Source organism: Nylanderia fulva, unplaced genomic scaffold (genome assembly GCF_048542155.1).
Source record: "Nylanderia fulva isolate GAGA-0341 unplaced genomic scaffold, ASM4854215v1 Scaffold25, whole genome shotgun sequence".
NCBI lineage: Eukaryota > Metazoa > Arthropoda > Insecta > Hymenoptera > Formicidae > Nylanderia > Nylanderia fulva.
Window position 1 is genome coordinate 734,678 of NW_028190314.1, and position 20,338 is coordinate 755,015.

The window sequence follows — 20,338 nt, forward strand, 5'->3', positions numbered from 1 at the left end:
GGGACGGAGGAGGGAAAGATATGACGGAGCACGAGGGAGTAGAGAGAGTATGTGAAAATAGAATTACTTTTATTTATAATTTATAATACAATAAAACCTCTTTACACATCTCGCGCTGATATCTAATACTGACATCTAACATTTCGAGGATTCGATCGTTTGTCTTCTCGTTGTTCTAAGTCCTACTCGCGCAGTACTTGCGTAATTCATTGAAACGTGCAGAACCGGCACAGATGCACTCAGGAACTTCATCCCGTCCTCCGATGGAAGAACCGAAGTTACGGTTGGAGCCGTAATACGTAACACGTTAACGTTATTTCGGTCCCTCTCGGCAGAAGCCTCTAAATGCGCCACTATTTATAGATACGCTTAGTCTAGCGACTTCAAACTACTTGTATATCACATCGTCGTTTCTCTCGCATACGAGAACACCTTCCTGCTCGACTGTTCTTCTACCTCTCGCTACCCTTTCCCCGCTTCCGTTCTCGGCAATTTTATTGCACCGTTTATTGAGTTCGCTGGCAGCTCACGAGAACTTGGCGATGATGTCACGTAAACTCGTGTAGGTGCCCACGACCAGACCTAATACACCGATCAGTATCAGACAAATGTTCTTCGCCAGCATGATCTTCTTCTCCGTGGGTCCCATCACCTTCCAGAACGCGCAGATCTGTATGAGCGCCGGAAACGCCAGTCCCAGGCCCGACAGACAGAACGCACCGAATAGGGATATGAAGAGATCCAACTCCGGGATCGCGATTGCTAGACCGACTAAAGCGCGCAGATCGACAAGTTCAATTTATTTCAGCAATATCGCTTTATCCGATTTTTGCTTCCCTCAACCATATCACAGATATAATGGGATAACAAAAGAATAAAAAAAAATAATAAAAGAATTTATTAAACGAGATTATCAAACTGAAGAAATGAGAGAAATAGTACTCTAGCTTGAACGAGAATTGGATATTTGATTATTAACAAGATTTAATATTCCTGTTTGCAATATTTAAATTAAAAAATAGATTCATTATAAATTATAGCTTCATATACTATATATTTTTTTCTATAAGATAGAAATGTCAAAATCAATCAGGAATTCGGATAAAAGACAAACTAATGATCCAGTTGCATTTAGGACGTTTTCGTTACCGTCCACGAATTCAATTCAATTTTAATAAAAAGGAGTCAAAGATACTCACAGGTAATCAAAATGATGACAGTCCTGACCACGTACTCCCAAACCAGCTTGTAACGATACTTCTCGAGGAAGGGACTGATGTACTCGTTCCATGAGATATCGATAGCGACGTAACACTGGATAGGATGCGTGAAGAAGATAGCGATGGCGAGAAGGATTTGCACCGCAATTCCCAGGTCCTCCTGGGTGGGTAAATTAAGTGTGATACTACCAGTGATTTTACTACCGAAACGTATGTATCCGAAGAATCCCAAGGCGGTGTACATCACGACTATGATACCCATAGCGATATTGAGCACGCCGCACGGCTTCATGAAAGATCTCGGGGTTTTCATCTCGTTTTCCAGCGGCATAATCTATGAACAGATAGCAAATCAATTAGAATTTAATATATGCAATTTTTTCCAGGTAAACCTGTTTTTAAAGTAATTTCAATATTGCAACATTTTATTGAAGGTAAATATTTCAAAGATATACAATAAGTAATTAACTAAGCTTTTTTTCAATTCCCAAATTGTTACAAAAATATTACAAAGCTGTATTATTTCTTACATTAAATAATTAATCAAATAATGTTAATAAATATTATTTGTGTTTCAATAGAGAGATTATACTTACTACGCCGATGGATTCAAGAGCGAACAGGACGGTGCCGAAAAAGAGCGGAAAGTTCTTGACCTCTCCAACTGTCACGCGATTCTCGAATGTCAACGGCTCTCGGAAAATGTAGTAAAGTATGATCGCGAATCCGGTGAACATAATGATGTTCGCGATTGTCGAGCACGGTGCCAGGAATTTGAGATTCCTGATGTAATTAACGAGGATTAGAGGTACCAGTACAATCGCCATATATATCTCCAATTCCATTGTAACAAACGAGCTCAATCCCTAGAAGAAAAAAAAGAGATCGTAATTATTCGGCGAAATTGAGATATGACTCGAATACGCTTCCAACTTAACATGTACTTGATTTTTTTTTTTTTTTTTATTTAATACGATCATTTTGCTCAAAAGAGTATTTCGTTAAATCATTACAGATTTTATTTTAATACATCTAACGAAGGAATTATATCTGTAAATAGTCATATCTTTAAATAGTAAGATTGACATTTCAAAGTATTAATGTTGTATAATAAATAATTTTAATATAATAAATTAATTTATATATAATAAATAAATCATATTTATTTATAGATACAATTTCGTACCTTTGAACACTTTCGGGTAAAGCTTAAATTTAGGATGAAAAATGACGCAAGCTTTTTATGCACCGTGTTCGAATACAGACGCTAGCAAACAAGTTAGCTAAAGTTTATCTCTCAGTTTTGTATCCTAATGAGAAATCAATTAAACGCATGATACTGTTACGCAATTTATTGCGCATTATAAATGGTACTTCGACATTAATATAACGCGAGTCATATCTAAGAATATTGTAGGAACAAAAAAAGGACAAAAAACAAAAAGACGTAATATCTAATATACTCTAATAAATTCTTATGTAAAGAATAACAGCGCTACGGAATTCCGTTAATATGACTAATCACATTGACAATCATGTGTGGAGAGGAACGTAATCAGCACTTCTACCTCTGTATTTACGTTTGACATTGAATTCGCAATTAGGTCACGTGTACTAGAGATTTCTCGAAACGCATACATACATACATACCGTCCATTTTCTTGTTAAGATCTTGTTCTATCATCACCTTCGCTATGCGTGTCCTCGATAGAGAACTTTTGGCCGTAACTTTACGCAAAAAGTTCATCTCCGTTTACGACACTTACGTGTTTCGATTTCACGTAGCATCTGAAAACGACGCGCGGATGACATTATTTTTTCGCCCATCTTCTCATTCATTCGGAATGATTTTCGTTGAAAATTAAATTTATATTTTTTTTTATTGACATAAAGTCTATGAAAGATACATTCAAAAATTCCCGTCATTTAGCGTGTCATTCCGACAAGCTAACTTTATTATCTTACAGTTGTAAAATATGTTATGTCTTGAAAAAAGGAAAACTCGAATGTGTCTTAAATAAATATTACAAATATATAAATAAAATATGGAAAAGATTCGAGAAAGAAAGAAAGATATGTAAATTGCAATATAATCCATGTTACATATCATTCAATATAAAATATGAAACGACACCAAGTTCTTCATGAATAAAGTAAAATTATTAAACGATACATTCGTTAATAAACGAGGCGAAAGAAGTTTTTGAAGGTTTTGAATAAAATTAATTCTCAACGAATATATATTACCAATTCTTGAATAATTCCAAATAAACGTGAACATGAGTAAAAAGATTTCACAGTGCGTGCGGCGTCATTGCATCTCAGATTGCTAATTTATACAACGATAATATAAGATCTCCAAAAAACGTTACTTGCATATTTTAAAAAAAAGAAAGTAGATATTAGGAATCACCATAAACAAAAATAAATGACATCATATACGATTAAAATCGTTTGTTAACTAACTTTTTGTGCCACAATGTCACGGTTATTGTGAAGATATATGTTCATTTAACATTTTTTATTTGTCGTGACTTAAAGAATTTAAGATCGCGATTCCTAAAAAAAATATATATATATATTATAAGATACCTAAGTTTACGTTCTGAGAGTGTTTGTAATTAACACCAATTTGCAAATACTTAATTCAGTTGAAGTAAATAGCACTCGCGCGAATAACAGTGATATATTTACAACTTTGCTTCATCGTACACTTAATACTTGTCACATACTGTCATTACTATATATCAATCCCAAGGGCAGCCGGAAATGGGCGCGTTACTGTCGTTTAACGCCTGTCGTTTATTGCTGTCGGATCTAGTCTTATGTAAGACGGACACAATGACGCGCCACCGACAACGTGCTATCAATTAAATGCACCCTTGAAAATCGATCTGCATTTTTTTTTAATTATACTTATAATGTAAAGAAATATTTGCGCGCAGATTGATTATCTTTAATTACATATACTTATTAATTATTATTCAATTAAAAGGTATGTATATATACCTTTTATGAATAGAGATCTTTTTCTCTTTCCTTCTTTTACAAAAGAATTAGTAATTGACATATATGTATATTTGGTAAAAAAAAGAAAATTATAAAAAAATATTTTTTTCTCTAGTGTAATTCATCGAATCTGAATCATCTTGAAGACCCTTATTTAGAGAATGTTCTCTTCGATTCTGGTCTTATTTCAACGATCGCGAAGATATGATAACGCCACTTTTCGTTCGTAAATTTTACTTACATAGTGATTGATTATGATACGTGAATTTATCATGATAATTCATGATAATCAATCATACATAATCAATTAATTGAATACTATATATCAGTTGATTGACTTTAGTTTATCAGTTGATAGCACTTTGTGATTTCCAATGGAAATTAATCTTCACTGTGCATCTACAAATAGAGATATGGAAACAGTATTTTTGTTTCCCCGTAATCGTAATTTAAAAACAATATAAATCGATCAAATAAATAATAAAATAATTTATAAAAAAATAAAAAGAAACTTTTGTAGATATGATGATACAACGGAAGTTGAAAAAGAATATGTATGAATAGTTATTTTCTATATTTACTTGTTTATCACAAATGACTAAATGACTAACATATTGCAGCTTATCAAGATACTACAATTAGCGTTGCGATCCGATAACATTAATGATCATTGCTTCTATACTTATGCATACGTATATTATATATTCCACAAGGCTAGTATTGTGTATAATTAGTATAATAATACCTAAGATAAAAAATTTCAGGAAAAAATAAAATAAATTATTTCTTCGACAATTATTAAACAGATTGCAACAGTAGATTTAAAACTTCTTCAAAGTTCTTCAAGGATCTTAAGAAAATATAATGAAGAAATAGTAAAAACTTTTTTAAAAATTATCTATGTCTCATGTATGTGTATTTGGCGTTTAAATTAAAATCTTTTAACAATTGGAACCTTAAATTATGCTTGAAGACTCCTAATTTACTAGTAAATCTGTCACTGGAATATTGCGTAAGGAGTATAAAATTGCCTAGTGCATTGGAGTGAATAACCCGCCATCAGAAACTTCCGGATAGAAATAATTCATCAGTATGTTTACGATATAACTGCGAGCATACGAGAAATAATTAAACTAATTGACTTCTCTTAGGACTTCCTATTTTAGTTTCATCGATTTGGATTCTTGCAAAGAGTCCTTAGAGACCTTATAGCGTCATCCTTTCGGAATTCTTCGCAAGTAAGGAATTTGACTTATGCATCGATAATCTATTTTTTTCATCTTCAATTTCATATTTTAATTATTTACAACTTTGGATAAAACGTCATATTCAAATCACGAAAAATATTACATGTAACTTATACTTGAACATTATTTTTTCTTTTATATATTTTCAAGCTTTCTCCATTTTTTGTAAATAATTTGTTATGTTCGAAAGTATCCGATACGCACATGATATATAATTTATTCGATGATTTAAAGGGGGGTGTTTAACGATATTTTGATATTTTTATGCGATAACGATGAATGATTAATCAACTTTATATGTCTCGGCTCCGTTCACTTCGCATTTAACCCTGAAGTCGAAACGCTCGTTCGTATCTACATAGGTCACGATTTACGTGAACGCACTCGTTGCATCTACACCATATGCACACTCTATTTACTTACCGTAATAACGCGTATATGTCGTAACGATAGATAATTATATATCTATTACATTGCGTACTACGCAACGACTTTGAAAGCTAACGGTTAAGGTGTTGTCTACATAAAGTTTAAAGCCTATTATCCGATTGCAAGATTGTATTGTATGTGCAGATACATGTTACAGTGCATTTGCATTCCGCGCAGCAAGCGTGTTTCCTTTTAACGTAGATTATACTTTGCGTGCAATAAAATGGCAATTTTATCATTCGTTTCTATGCATTTTAAATCAATCGAATTATTTGAAGATACTTGTTTGACATTACCCGACTCGTTAAAAAAATTTATTTCTTAAAATAAATCAAAATTAAAAAAAAAAGAAATTCTACGTTATTAAATATATTGTACGGTATTTGAGTTGACGTTTGCCCGACTTTTACCCAGACGGTTCCCATTTGATCCCATATTCGTGATAAGATTTCCGCTCGCTTTGCGCACACGTTTACAACTAAATCCCGTGCGACCCCGGCGAGATAATGTGAAATTCTATATAATAAATCATTCCGCACGCGTGTGCAACTTCGCACGACGATCCGTGGGATATAAGAATGTGGAACAAATAAAATTGATATAAATATGTCAATTTGTAATTTCTATAATCCGCGCGACGCGACGCGACTCTCTTATCATTTAATACCGGTGTTATTTCGAAACGCACGGTAAACAATATATGTATGCTCGAATAAAAAAAAAACATATTTTTCCGCCTTTATATAATTATAAAAACATTATATACGGACAGTATCGTCTCTCTTGTAACTTTATCTCTCTATCAGTTTATGGTTTACACACAGAAAAAATTTTGTCTTACAATTAGAATTTTTATCCTGAAAATCATGGTAATCGTGGGACGAATTTTATAAGAGTTAAAAAATATTAATATCTACCACAATAAGATATAAAATATTTTCGATGAATTTTGCTAATAAAATTTACTATGTATGTAAATACATATAATATTTTTTATTATGATAAATATTAATCAAAGAAACTCTTATAAAATTTTTCCAATATCGTCTCACGTTTACCATAATTTTAGAAGAGAAAATTTTCTCCGTGCATTTACTCGAGTCGCCTCTTGTTGCACATGCAATAAACATATCGATGCATAGTAAGCGTATATTTTTATCAGAAAATAATTTATATTATATACAAAACAAATTCGCAAGAATGATTAATTACACAAAATTTAAAATTCTACTAGAATTTTAATATTTTATATTCTTGTGTGAAAATTGAAAAAAATGTTAAGTACGTCAATGGCATAATTTATTCAAATTTATATTTGGCCACACCTATCCATCTTTTTTTTCCCTCTTCATCTGATTGATAGAGATTAAGTTTGTAAACAGAATTAGCCTTGCAAAATTCGGGTAAATTCGCGCGAGAAGGGATCACATTTTCCTTCGGATCCCGGATTGGCATATGTCGTTGAAAATGTCGACGGCCGACCGTCTGTATACACACATACGTTAGGTACAATCACCTTGAATCAACCGCACGCACATTAATTACAATGCGACCGAGTCTACTCGCGTATTCCTGCGGCGCATTTTTCCCTGACCTAGATTTTTCCCTTTTCTTATACCTGCCTACGCGTTTGCACGCTGTTTAAGAATACGCGATATCGTACTTGCTAGTTGGCGCTTGGGGAAAACCACAAACGATTTATCGGCTGTGTGATGTGCGAAACGGCGGTGCAAAATGAAATGGAATCGATACGTGCGAGATTAAACGACGAAAAATCGTGGCTATAAAATCTATAACTCGATATTATTGCAATAAAATTATTTGTCGATCAAATTGATAACTTTTTTTGATTAAAACTCGACTTTGTTTTATTGAAGATAACGTGCCAATTTATTGATTTGAATCATTCATCGTTAGATCTTTTCCTCGTAAAACATATGTCGCAATAGCGAGCATATCGCGAATTTGCAGTTTGTAAGCGACAAGTGGAAAGATCGTGTTCCACTTAATGGACTTTGACGTTACTATCTGACTCGGATTCACATCGCATAGATATGGCAGAGCATGGGCGTCCGTAGGATTTTTTTCAGGGAGGAGCATGATTAAACATTTCTTTGTTTCTTATTATTCTTTCTTACTTTTTAAATTCAATTTTTTATTATTTAAAAAAAATTGCAAATAAACTCTAGTGTTTATTTACAGGGAGAGCAAATGCTTGATTTTTTTACTGATTCCAGGGGGAGCAAATGCCTCCTCTTGTCCCTTTCTGCGGACGTCCATGCAGATCAGTAACATGCACGAACGAGCAATTACTCTTATTGTCAATGATAAATATCTAAACATTGAATGCGGTGACGTTCGTGGAAAGCGTAACGCATTACGTATTGCAAGTTGCATATATAGTGGGGGACACTCACCGATTGTAGATTGCTGGATATGAAAACGATGTAGACGCAACAAGTGCCCATCTGGTATATCATCAGGAAGGTGTTTATTATGTGTCTGCAAAAACCGAGGAATAATCATCTTTTATCAGCGCATACGCAGTTATGATGTAAGAGCTGTCATTTATTAATTGGATTCTAATTATATTTTAATAAAAAGTATTATGCGTTATACGATGAATGCAAATCGCATAATAACGGCAATTTACTCTGCTATTGTTCGGTTGTCTTTTATGTCTTTAGAAACGGTGCAGGCGAAATATGTACAAGAGGTATAAATTATACATTTGATTCTTTTCTCTCTGCATTTTTTCTTCGCGAAATATAGAAGATGTCTAAGATAAGATTTAATTATAAGATAAGATAATTAAGATAGAAGACATAATACACTTACATTGAGGCTTTGGAAAACGGCCTGAGGAACGCTGGCCCTTCCTGCAGAGCAGCTTCCGCGGTTGCTGGATATGTCATAGACGGAGTCCTTCGTCTCTTGCATAATTCGTACTCCGAAAGTACGAGTATTCGCATACAGTATGTACAAAGTAGTCCTATGACGACCGTGGCTATCAGACCGATAATGTATCCGGCATTGTAGAAAGCTTTCGGCATCGCGAGAATTCCGGTGCCTAAACTGCCTTTCAACAAATGAAGCAACGTCTCCGCGTTCCTGAAAATTTGCGTTCCAAAAAAAAACCAGATATTTATTTCACATTATTAATTTGCATTAAATAATAAACATTTTTTGTTTCTTATTATTATTCTTTCTTAATTGTTTAAATTCAATTTTTTTATTATTATATTTTATTTTAATATTTTTATATTGAATAAAATTGCAAATAAATTCTGTGAAATAATTATATATCAGAATTATAAAATTAAATTACGATAGACTTTTATAGCAGGAAGCATCGGAAATAATCTTTGCAATTTCATGATTTTACGCTATGATTACAGATAAAGTAATGTTGGTAAAATAGATATTGAGTACGCATATATCTTTGAATATGTGGAAATTAATTAATTAATTAATTAATTAATTAATTTCAACGTTGTTGCCTTGTATCTGTACCAGCTATGTAATAATTTATACATTAATTATGACAGAGGAAATCCGCGTTTTCACCAGGAAGACCGATTCATGACCGATATGAGTCACCGAGTTTTTCGATTTGATTATTGTACATAGGAAATTACGTTAATAAGGTGCTTAGCATGAAACGTGTGGGTAATAATAATCAAACGTCATTTCGCATGCAAAGAAAGTACCGGCGCATTACGTAAGCATCATTGGTCATCTTGAATGACACGTTGTATCATTTTTCATTCAAGTCTTCAACCAAATTGAATGCTTCTTAATAAGTACTAACTGGACAATTTCGACATGTCGCGATTGCGTCCCTTAATTCTAAACAATCAATTTTTATCAATGATTAAATTTAATCATCAAATCATTAATGATTTGATAAACACAAGACGTGGAATAAGCATCTTTAATATCGGATTTATCGAAATGATAAATGATAATAAGAAATACATCAAGTTGATAATCGGAAAAATATTCTATTTTCAATTATTTCAATGTAAATTTACTTTTTGTAGCCTAGAAATTATCATGTATATGATAGTAATTTCTCTCAAATAGTTATCTATTATTGTTAGGTCCGAATAGTTATTTTCCCTGTTAGAAAGAATAATTGATCTTTTGTTCTTTTTTTTTTCTATTAATTTAATTTTAATTATTCTTTTTATAACGAGTTCAATAGCAGGAATATTGATCGATTTGACAGCTTCCTTGATAATATTTTCTGCTATCTCAATTTTTCTACATTTATTTATATTTAATTTTACGAATATATTGGAGCGTGAAAAAAATGAAAAAAGAATATTAGTACATTATAAATTATGTATATTGTTTTTTTGCAAGTAAATCTTTAAATATTAATAATAAGTTTACATATTCATATAATTATAACTACATACGCGCCGAATCTATCATTTTTTAAATCCGTCATATATTATTTATTCTCATTGTGATAAAGTGAAAATGAATATTAATATAAAAACTTACGTAGTCGGATGCTCCACTACTCTATACTCATATGGATCATAATCGTTATCTTGCTCGTCTACACATTTCTTTTCTTCGAGTTCCAAAGAGTAAACGCTGTCACGTTTTTCACCCGATCCGTAACTGTAAAAATATTATCCTTATAAATCAAATTAAGTAGACACGTGTTTCATTTTCGAGATATAATATAATAATCGAGTATCATACATAATATAAGTGTGACAATATCTCTTTATACTAATCTTAGATTACAGTATCAAGATTGCTTATTAAAATTTTAAAAGCAAAATCTTGGATAGTACATATTTGACTAATAAGAACTCTATGCTTTATTAGAATATATTGATGAAACTTGATACTTACCCATTTTGTCCCTTGGATGAGAAAGATTTCTTGAAATCTTGCAAAGCAACCTGTAAAGAAGAAAAAACAAATAAAGAAATAAATATACATATACATACATGTATCGATAATTTGAGAAGAATATTAGCATATAACATTTTAATTTTGCGTACAGATCATGTAGATCTCTCTGTTTTTCTCTCTTAATATTTAAAAAATATTATGCATTTTTTTATTGATTATTTATTGATGATTTATTGATTATTTATTGATGATTTATTGAATGGATCTATGCATTATTTATGAAATAATAAAAAATTATCATTTTCCTATTTATTAAAAAATTGTAAATTTATGAAAATATTTATATATAATTTACAGAAGAGACACTCATGCACACTTTATGTGGTCTTGTTATCTAATACATAATGCAAAGTATATGCATAATATACATATAAAGATGTTCGAATATACAGACCCTATAATTGAGTCATTCACTTATGCAAGAATAATTAGATAGAATATCACGATTTTTAAAACGCATTTTTCTGATGACTGTTATTATATGTTAATTGACTGTTATGATATGCATCGAGCTCGAAATAATTCGCAAATTACTCATTCGAGCTCAACGCATAATTCTTGAACGATGAGCTCGTAAATTGCGCGTGCAAACTCGAGAAGTTCACAAACTCTTTATGAGCATAAATACTAGAAATGCAAATAATTAATAAACTAAAGATATAGGTACATTATATACATTGTTGCATATATTTTATTTGATTAATTGCTTATCTACTGTTTCCTCTCATACGTTCGACTTCTCTTGTAATATTCCGCGCCCGCAGCTATATAGGCATTAATTTTAATAGGAAGTCTTCATCAGGCTTTTTCCGTTCGTACAATTCAATCGGTACAATATGTGCGCACGCGCAATATCTAATATTAGTACATGATTGTTACACAGACACACACACTCTCTATTTCTGTCTCGATAAATTTTCCTCTTCGACGATCGGCTATTTCCATTTCGGTATAATATACATTTCATCTTATAGAACTAACTGCAAATACATGAGTTTTCGTGAATTCAGTTGCGTAAATATATGTACATCTTACATCTGTGAATTCGACCGCCAATAAATTTTCTTGGCCAATTCTTGATCTAACCAGGATAAATTTACGACTCGAGAGATATCTATCTTTTTGCGATCTTGAAACGTAAATTGCGTAAATTGCCGGCCGACATTTACATAATTCCTCTCAAGTGATTGATACGACTTCTTTACGTGCAATTTAAGATTTGAAATGCAACAAGTACAGGAAATTTTCTCGCCTCAAATACTGTGCAAAATCCACAAATTGCATAATGCGCGGATACAGTCGTTTAATACGTCCTTCAGAGCGAAAAGTCTACGCCCACAAAAGTAATGAGATGCGTTAACGACTTTACCCCGAGGACGAAAAGGATGGAAGATTCCTTCGGATAGTTTAGATTTTATTTAATAATCAAACAGAAGACTAGATCTAGTGTAAAGATATAAAAGGTATAACAAGAGACGTAAGTTTCCACTGTACTATGGTATGTCAAAGTATTGACATAAAAGGTATGACAAGACGTAAGTTTCCACTGTACTATGGTATGTCAATACTTTGACATACCATATCTGATAATAGTTCGCCTTTTTATGCGTATATGATAGAATCTTATATAATCCATATACCTAATTTTATTAAAAGAATATTATAAGAATAATATATCTCGTATATATAACAATATACAAATACAATAATGTACATCGATATAAATTATATATTTCAATTTTATATATTAAATTATATATATTATATATTTTGTGTACAGTATTTCCCTAAATTCGTACGTTTTGTTCTGCTTTTAAACAGTAAAATTATTTAAATTTAATGTGCAATTTATATGTATCGAAGAATTAATAATATAATTAATTATACCGAGCTGTTAAAATATAACTGTCGCCTAATGTATGTTTATGCCACTAATTGCTGATTGTGAGACAGACATAACTCTTTTAGTGAACGCTCAATCGTTGACACATCAAGTGTTTTCCTTGTCTCGCCGTCTCGTATATAAGAAGATCGAAATACGCGTTTATTGTATTACGTGTCAATTAACGGTAGTTAAGTCATTTAACTTATTTAAATAAAGCATTTAAATAAGATTACATACATTGAATGCCTTTCTTTTTATCACGTTTTTCTCTGGTCTCGCGTATATTTGTTGTACAATTGTCACATCGCATACGAAGGCGTCCCACGCTCGATTAACGATGGATTATGGGTTTGTTTGTATAAGCATCAATTTACGAAACGCGGAATATACCGTAAATATTGTTGAGCAGACACACAAATGAGCCAGACGACTCTTCTGCCTATATCTGGCCCGGTGAGCGGAATTTCTTCTGTCAACATATTTGTTAGAGCCTTATTTGTGATACCATGAGAACTACGGATTTTTACAGCTTTCGTATTATACCACTTAGAAATCTAGTATAATTCCAAGTTGATGATTTTCTTCACGTGGGGAGATATGTATACGTGTGTATTGTACATGCTTATATTTTCCACTCAAGAGCACCTATATTTTGCGCGCTGATAAGTAACTATTGAAATGGAATTTTTTCCGTCGAGTAAGTTCGTCGATCTATCGACTAATTGTGCGACCGAATGGAAATTTACAACTAAAAGCTTATTATCATAGAGCTTCTCAAGGTAATACACGTGTAAATAATTGTTAAATCATTTTTACCGAACGTATAAAGTACAATTAATTCGATATTTCGAACTAACTCATGTAATTAAAAAACAATTAATATTTAAAGTATATCTAAGATTAGTCAACCATAGATACAGCAAATCAATATAATTATTATAAAACAATTATGAACTTTTAATATCTAAAAATTGGTTATTAATTGATTTTTCTGATATACCTATCAAACAGGTGCGAGATGAGATTAGGAAACATGGAGGAAAATGAATGGAATATTACAGAGTTCAGGAAGAATCCTACATGATAAATGCACACTTTACTAACAATAAGTATGCTAATTGTTTGACTCGCGACAAGCTAAGTTGTGCAACATACACTTGACAATAATTTTTTATTGTATTATGTTACCGAGTTTTACTTAATGCAACTGCGTTTTAAACGTTTATAAGTACTGAATATAATCGCAAGATTGATTTATACGCTTATCGGATTTTAGGAATTCAAGAAATTCGAATAATATACCGATAAAACGAGCTTTTTGCTGAAGGAGGTCAAAGTGACACAAATAAGAATAATAAATATTAGCGATCGCTATTAATTGATAATAAGACTTTGCATTGATAACATGAATAAAGATAAAAAAGATTGAGCGATAACATGTCACAATTAATGTAAAGCAAATTCGAAAGGTTCTTTTGCCACTTCTGTCCACATCTGGAGTATCTTTTATTCGTAATATTCTGTAATATTTAAAAATAACAATTTTCCGATATGTAGAATAAAAAAAAGATTAGGAAGATCCGTTAAAATACATACTCTTTGTTACGAAAATGTCTTTTACACATAAACTATCTTTAGCTGTTATAAATCTTTAAAAACAAGATAACTCAATTGTATTATATGTTCAAATAAAAATACTTAAAATAACTTTATCTTTTTTCACAAATTTTTTCAATGTTTTAATAGAATTCTGAATTTCTTACGATTTTCTCTTTTAATTTTAATTTTGTTTTCTGCTAATATTCGGACTAAATTACATTAATTTAAAGATAATGTTTGCAATAAAAGAATTAAATAGATGCATTAATTATTTTAAAGCATATAATTAATATAATATAATTAATTTTAAATATTAACAATCTTTATTATTGCATAAAGAATTGCTGATAATATTTTTTATCTAATTAAATATCTCCCTACACATTATAAAAATTATATTCCATCAATGATTCAAGAAAGCAAATCCTTTCACATTAAAAAGTTTTCACTCAAGTGTTTCTTTAATCGTTTAATAACTATTTTTCGAGTCAATAAATCTTAAGTTTTTATTTATCAGATTCTTGACGCAATCTCAAGTCATTGTTCGATCAAGGATATATATATAAAGGTTTTTTTCAAACACTATAGTATATCCATCATTCTTGCTTAGTTATCACAGAACTATTTTAGGCACATTCTAATTTATGTTATTAATCTTTTATTCATATTTATGAAATTTTCAAAATATCTCAAGTATTTTGTTATATTGCATATTGTGTATGTAAAGAATCAATTTTTTATATACACGAAATGAGAGAGAGAGAGAGAGAGAGAATATATTATATAATATTTTAAATTACATTTTAAATTGTATACATACCTATCATAAAAATTATACATTTATATATACATACTTTATTGTGCTTACAATTTTCCTATTTTATTAAATTAATTAATAATTGCAAAAAGACTGAGAGATCAATGGAAAAAAATTCGTTAGATAAACAAATCTCGAATTTCAATTCTCAATCTTCGATGTAAATCATCAAGCAAGAATATTACTTAATCTGATCCAATTGATTTAATTTATAAACTATAAATAATTATTGGAAGTCGCGTGTCATTTCCTGAAATTCCAAGCATCGACGTGAAATTTCAATAAATTGCACTTTCAATAAATTATATCGTGTAAGACTATACTTGATTACGTTGTACAAATTAAACAATTCGTTCGAGACGATTATCATCACGTGCTTATGTTCTAATGCAATTCATTAAAATGCCTCGTTAGCATGAAACAGTTTTATTCGCGATTTTGTCGTTTCTCTTGGAATATCGACATTGTTTCGATATTCCTATTACGAAGAATTAGCAATTCGAAGAGCCGTCGCGGAATTTTATATCTTATTATGTTCCAATTTTCAAGATCGATATCCTTAAAATTGATTTAATTCAAGAATTAGTCACCCTAAGATGAAAAAATACGGAAGCATAAACGCGCGAGCATTTCGCGCAGGTATCGAATCGCATTAAAAGAGGGAATATCAAAGAATACCGCAGGATCCTTTGCAAGAGGTCCCGCGACAAACGTGCGTGCTCCGACTGCACCGATGCATTCTTCGCGCACGCATTCTTTTTATTTCGTTCCGCGCGCGAGACGGTCTTGACATTATGCGTCGACCGTATGTGTGTGCATTTCCGCTTTCCGCGGGCATATATGATGAAATGCACATGTGCGACGCCTTGTGTGCTAGAAAACAGAAGAACCGTGAAGAAGACATGTTACGCAAATGCGTCTCTTACCGGCATGCATCGATTTTTAATTTCTATTTGATGCACAAGGGTAATTACATACATACGTAATACGTAATTTTAATTTTTTTTAGAATATAAATTGTACCAGTTACATATTTATATATGCATACTATTGTGAACTTGCAGGTTTTTCGCCTATCTCATTAAATTTTATAATTGCAAAATATTGAAAGAGCTAATAGAAAAATTTATTGGATAAAAAAATCGCGAATTTTAATTCTCTATCTTCGATGTTAATTATCGCGAGCAAGAATTATTTGATTTAATTTAATTCATAACATAGATAATTGTTGACAGTAATACCTGTAATATATATTATCGAAATATAACGTTTATATTTATATACGGACAGATATACCTATATATCTTTTTAGGATACTTTATACCAGTATATGTATATATATATATTGTATATATATTGTATATAGATTTATATTTCATATAGTGATATAGTAATCAGTAGTTGGATAAAGAGATTCGTTACGTGCGCATACCACACACATTATTACACAAGCAGTATCTTAATCGAGATAAACCGGTATTCTCTGTGTCCAGAGAATTTCAGGTTACAACTCAATCAGTGTATGTGGGATCTTTTTATTTTCCGCGGTCTGTTAATGTGTACGTGTGTCTGTGTTACATATTCATTATAATTACATATGTGCATTACACCGTGCTACACAATATATAGTTAGAGAGAATCGTGTACGTAAAAGCGGATTTGTACGAAGAGAAAGGATTCATCTCTCGTAATGTTTCCCAGATAATGTAAATGTATCTGAAAGACGTGTCTCTCTTATCGTCCTTTAGACTTCTTTAAAACGACTTTGGTGCCTTTTCATGCTGTCTTTGCGATGTGTCTCTTGTTTGTGGCAAATACGTTCGTTAAAACCGTTCTTATCACTGCGCGAAACACTTTCGACATAGCATTATAGCAGAAATAATCGGTGCGAAATTTTGTTATCAGCAGGAGCGCTTCCTACAGAATACTGATATACCAAGCCATTATAAATCGTAATTATTTGATTGAATATAATCATTAATGTTAAATAATTTTATTACTAAAAAGAGAGAAAGAGAGAAAATAATTTTGCATTACGTATACGGTTACGCTTCGAAGCAAATAAAGAAATTAATCATGTATTCAGGATTCAGGATATATCCTATATATGTTACGAAGGAATTCAATAGTACCATGAGAAAGAGAGACATTAAAATGTAATTAAACGTTATACAAACTTCATCGCGTCAGTTAACAAAAGAATTAAATCAGATGATCCCCTTTTTAAGCGAAGATAGGCAAATGAAGAGATGACAGAGGAAACTATTGCGACACATTCGATATTCAATCGAGATACGATGGGTGCAGCGTTTCCGTCCGTCAGAATAAAAAAAGAGATCAACAACAAAATTATGATGTAACTTCAACAACAAAAATTATGATGTAACTTAAAATAAAGATTCAACATTTATACAATTGTAACGCATCACAGGTGATATTTTTATTTCATTTCGACGCGATTTAATGTCAAGTATCAAGTCTAAACTTGCGAAACCTTAAGTGAATTTTCCTTGGAATAAAATTAATTCAATTTGTCGAAATTCCTCGACACGCGTCCGCGATATTAATCATTTTTTCGTAATTAGATCTGCCTTGAAAAATACTTGAAAAAATCGACTTGAACGCGCATCCAAGGTCGCTAATAAGTCTGTATTGTGTATGGACAAGGGGAAAGGCGCAAAGCGCACTTCAATAATTCAAATTACTTTCGAATAATCGTGTCTAAAGGACAAATATTGTACGTATCTTGGTTGCCTTCGACGATGAAAAAAAAAAAAACGAGAAAGAGAGAGAAAAGGCGAGCAGTGGTATAAGAGTCGCGTTAAGGAAGGACATTTCGCGTAAGAGCGAGTTGTTGGACTCAGTAGACTGACTAGTTTGGCTCGCTATACTTATTGGCATTTCCTCATTGTGCAACAGCTTTAAACGCCAATTATTATTCGCATAAATCGAGCAAAAAACACCGGCGGCGTCAACGACGTTAAAAGAAATAATAAAAACCTCGAGCGAATGAACGATTGTCCTTCGAAAGTTTTACACGTAAAAAAAAAAACTATATATATATATATATATATATATATATATATATATAAGAAATATATATTGAGAATAAACTTTCCACTCTCATGACCGGGCTCATGATCGAAACATCACGCAATCATCGAAGCTGACGAAAATATCAAGTACGCAACAGCTACCTAGGTTTATTATTATCCTGTCCTGTACAATCGTTCATTGCTATAAAAAAAGATTCCGACAGATACATTCCACGGACGAATGAATTTAAAGGTGATTATTTTTTATCGCGACTGTGTCATATTAGGTATGCAAAATATTCCGTTATATCGTGTAACTCGGGTATTTCTTACGTAGTGTTATTGTTTTAATAATTTTATATTAAAATTTCGCAATCAAAAAAATGCGAATAAATCAATGACGAAGATCTTTTCACGATTGTGCAAAGATTGAGATTTTCGAAACCCAATATTCTTTTTGTTACATATTTTACTGTTATAATGAAATTCGTCAAGCAAAAATGCAAAAAATATTCTAGTACTGAAACACGCTTTTAAGTATATATTTTTTGGGATACCTTACATGTGTTGCATTATCTTATCTTATGTGCATTTTATGCATGCCTAAATAACTCCACACTTTAGAGAATATATATTCATTACGAAATAAGCAAATACGCCAAATGTTTCCAAATTATATCAAACTAGATAATATTAATTTTTACAAAAAGACAAAAAAAAATGATACTTAAAAATAATCTGAAAAGTACAATTTTTCTTATATAAGTTTGCTCTATATACGTCACATATGCATTATTGGTATATATTGCTGTCTCAAGAGAATCGCTAAAGAATTTTATTTTCTCTTCTACAAGAAAAATTAATTTATTGAAATGATCTTAAAATAGTTTCTGTTAAAAATTCCGAATTTTTTGAATACATTACACGTTTCTTATCATAAAAAAATATAAGTATACAGTGTTCTTTAAAGGCTCGACGTAAACAAAGCAGTAAACGCGCTTTATATAAGTCTATTTTATATACATCTGATACTACACATGTGCATTATTAGGCTTACTGTTTTAAGAATCATTTTGTCAAATCTTTTTTATATTCTATAAAAGAGCATATTAAGATTTTTTAGAGAATTTCTAAAATTTATATTACAGAAAAATAATTTCAAAAATTTTAAATTATCTTTCTGTTATACATACTTATTTCTTGCAAAAGAAAATGTGTAGGAATACTCTATGATCTTCAGATATTTGACATAACAAAGTAGGCTTGACATAAACGCGTCTTATTTTGGAAAATTTAATTTTTATTATTATCAATAAAGAGAGAAAAAAATCCTTTTCTTCATCTTTCTATGATATAAAAATAGCTTTCTTTCTTTAAAAGCTATAGATATTTTCGTCAAAATTTATATTTTCAGCATTTGCGTCAAATTCTTTTCATGTTAAAAGTTCGTCACTTTTCTGTCTGTCACTGCTTCTTCATTCGAAAAAAAAGAAAAAAAAACATGTTTACATTTATATACTGAAAAGATATTTTACATATATTTACGCAAAATGATTTCGAGGGTAACAACTGACGTGACAACACAAATTCAATAAAGACGAATGTGACGCAAATCATTAAAGTCAGATAAAAAAATAATTAAAATTTAAATAGTATTTACTTTTTCTTCTTCGCTTTCTCTCTCTTTCTGTATCAAATACTTGCACTTTTTACGTTAGAAAAAAAAAAACTCATTTCTAACATGGATTGACACGTATGTCGCATTATAAAAATATTTCACTCACCGTGCTCGATGTAAATCCTAGATTGTCATGCGACATCCTGAGGAATGGATCACAATATATAAATAGTTGAAGTTCTCGCCGAAGGATCCTCTGGCATATGACAGGGATGTGAAGATTCACCAGGTGAAATAAGGAATTAGACAGAGGCGGGAAGAGCTCGACTGGGAACTGGAAGAGAGAGCGGATAATATTTAAAAGAACGCACAGAAAAAATCGAATTTAAACTCGGGGAGAATTTTAATCTCTAAAGGTGCGTTGCATTATTGTGACAGGTACGGCCGCCGCAAGTCGACTGATCTGACTTAGCGCGAAGTATTATTTATATAGCATCGCGCGACGAGAGAACACATGTGTGTACATACAACTCGCGCTCGC

The 20,338-nt window shown here is 31.4% G+C and overlaps 1 protein-coding gene and 1 long non-coding RNA gene across 3 annotated transcripts; one reads left to right on the top strand and one right to left on the bottom strand.

Annotated features, from left to right (window-relative positions):
• Nucleotides 1-52: 52 nt before the first annotated feature.
• On the bottom strand, nt 53-20,299 carry LOC114941148 (proton-coupled amino acid transporter-like protein acs). Its single transcript, XM_029316040.2, has 8 exons — nt 19,964-20,299; nt 10,781-10,830; nt 10,418-10,540; nt 8,744-9,016; nt 8,323-8,407; nt 1,817-2,086; nt 1,200-1,554; nt 53-771 (listed from the first exon to the last, which is right to left on the bottom strand). Exons 1-8 carry the CDS (start codon nt 19,997-19,999, stop codon nt 527-529), a joined length of 1,437 nt encoding a protein of 478 aa, XP_029171873.1. The 5' UTR covers nt 20,000-20,299; the 3' UTR covers nt 53-526.
• On the top strand, nt 12,804-14,381 carry LOC114941150 (uncharacterized). 2 transcript variants are annotated; one of them, XR_003821592.2, is made up of 4 exons: nt 12,804-13,181; nt 13,258-13,507; nt 13,740-13,837; nt 14,005-14,381. It is a non-coding gene; the product is annotated as an uncharacterized LOC114941150 (long non-coding RNA). The 2 variants fall into 2 exon arrangements; XR_003821591.2 differs by having other exon boundaries at nt 12,804-13,507.
• Nucleotides 20,300-20,338: the final 39 nt, after the last annotated feature.

Bases quoted from the DNA above. Each gene is read 5' to 3' on its own strand.
- LOC114941148 (XM_029316040.2), bottom strand. From the start codon at position 19,999: ATGTCGCATGACAATCTAGGATTTACATCGAGCACG. The intron at 8,408-8,743 runs GTAAGTGTATTA...CGGTTTTTGCAG, and splicing joins CCGTTTTCCAAAGCCTCAAT to ACACATAATAAACACCTTCC. The intron at 1,555-1,816 runs GTAAGTATAATC...ATCTGTTCATAG, and splicing joins CTCTTGAATCCATCGGCGTA to ATTATGCCGCTGGAAAACGA.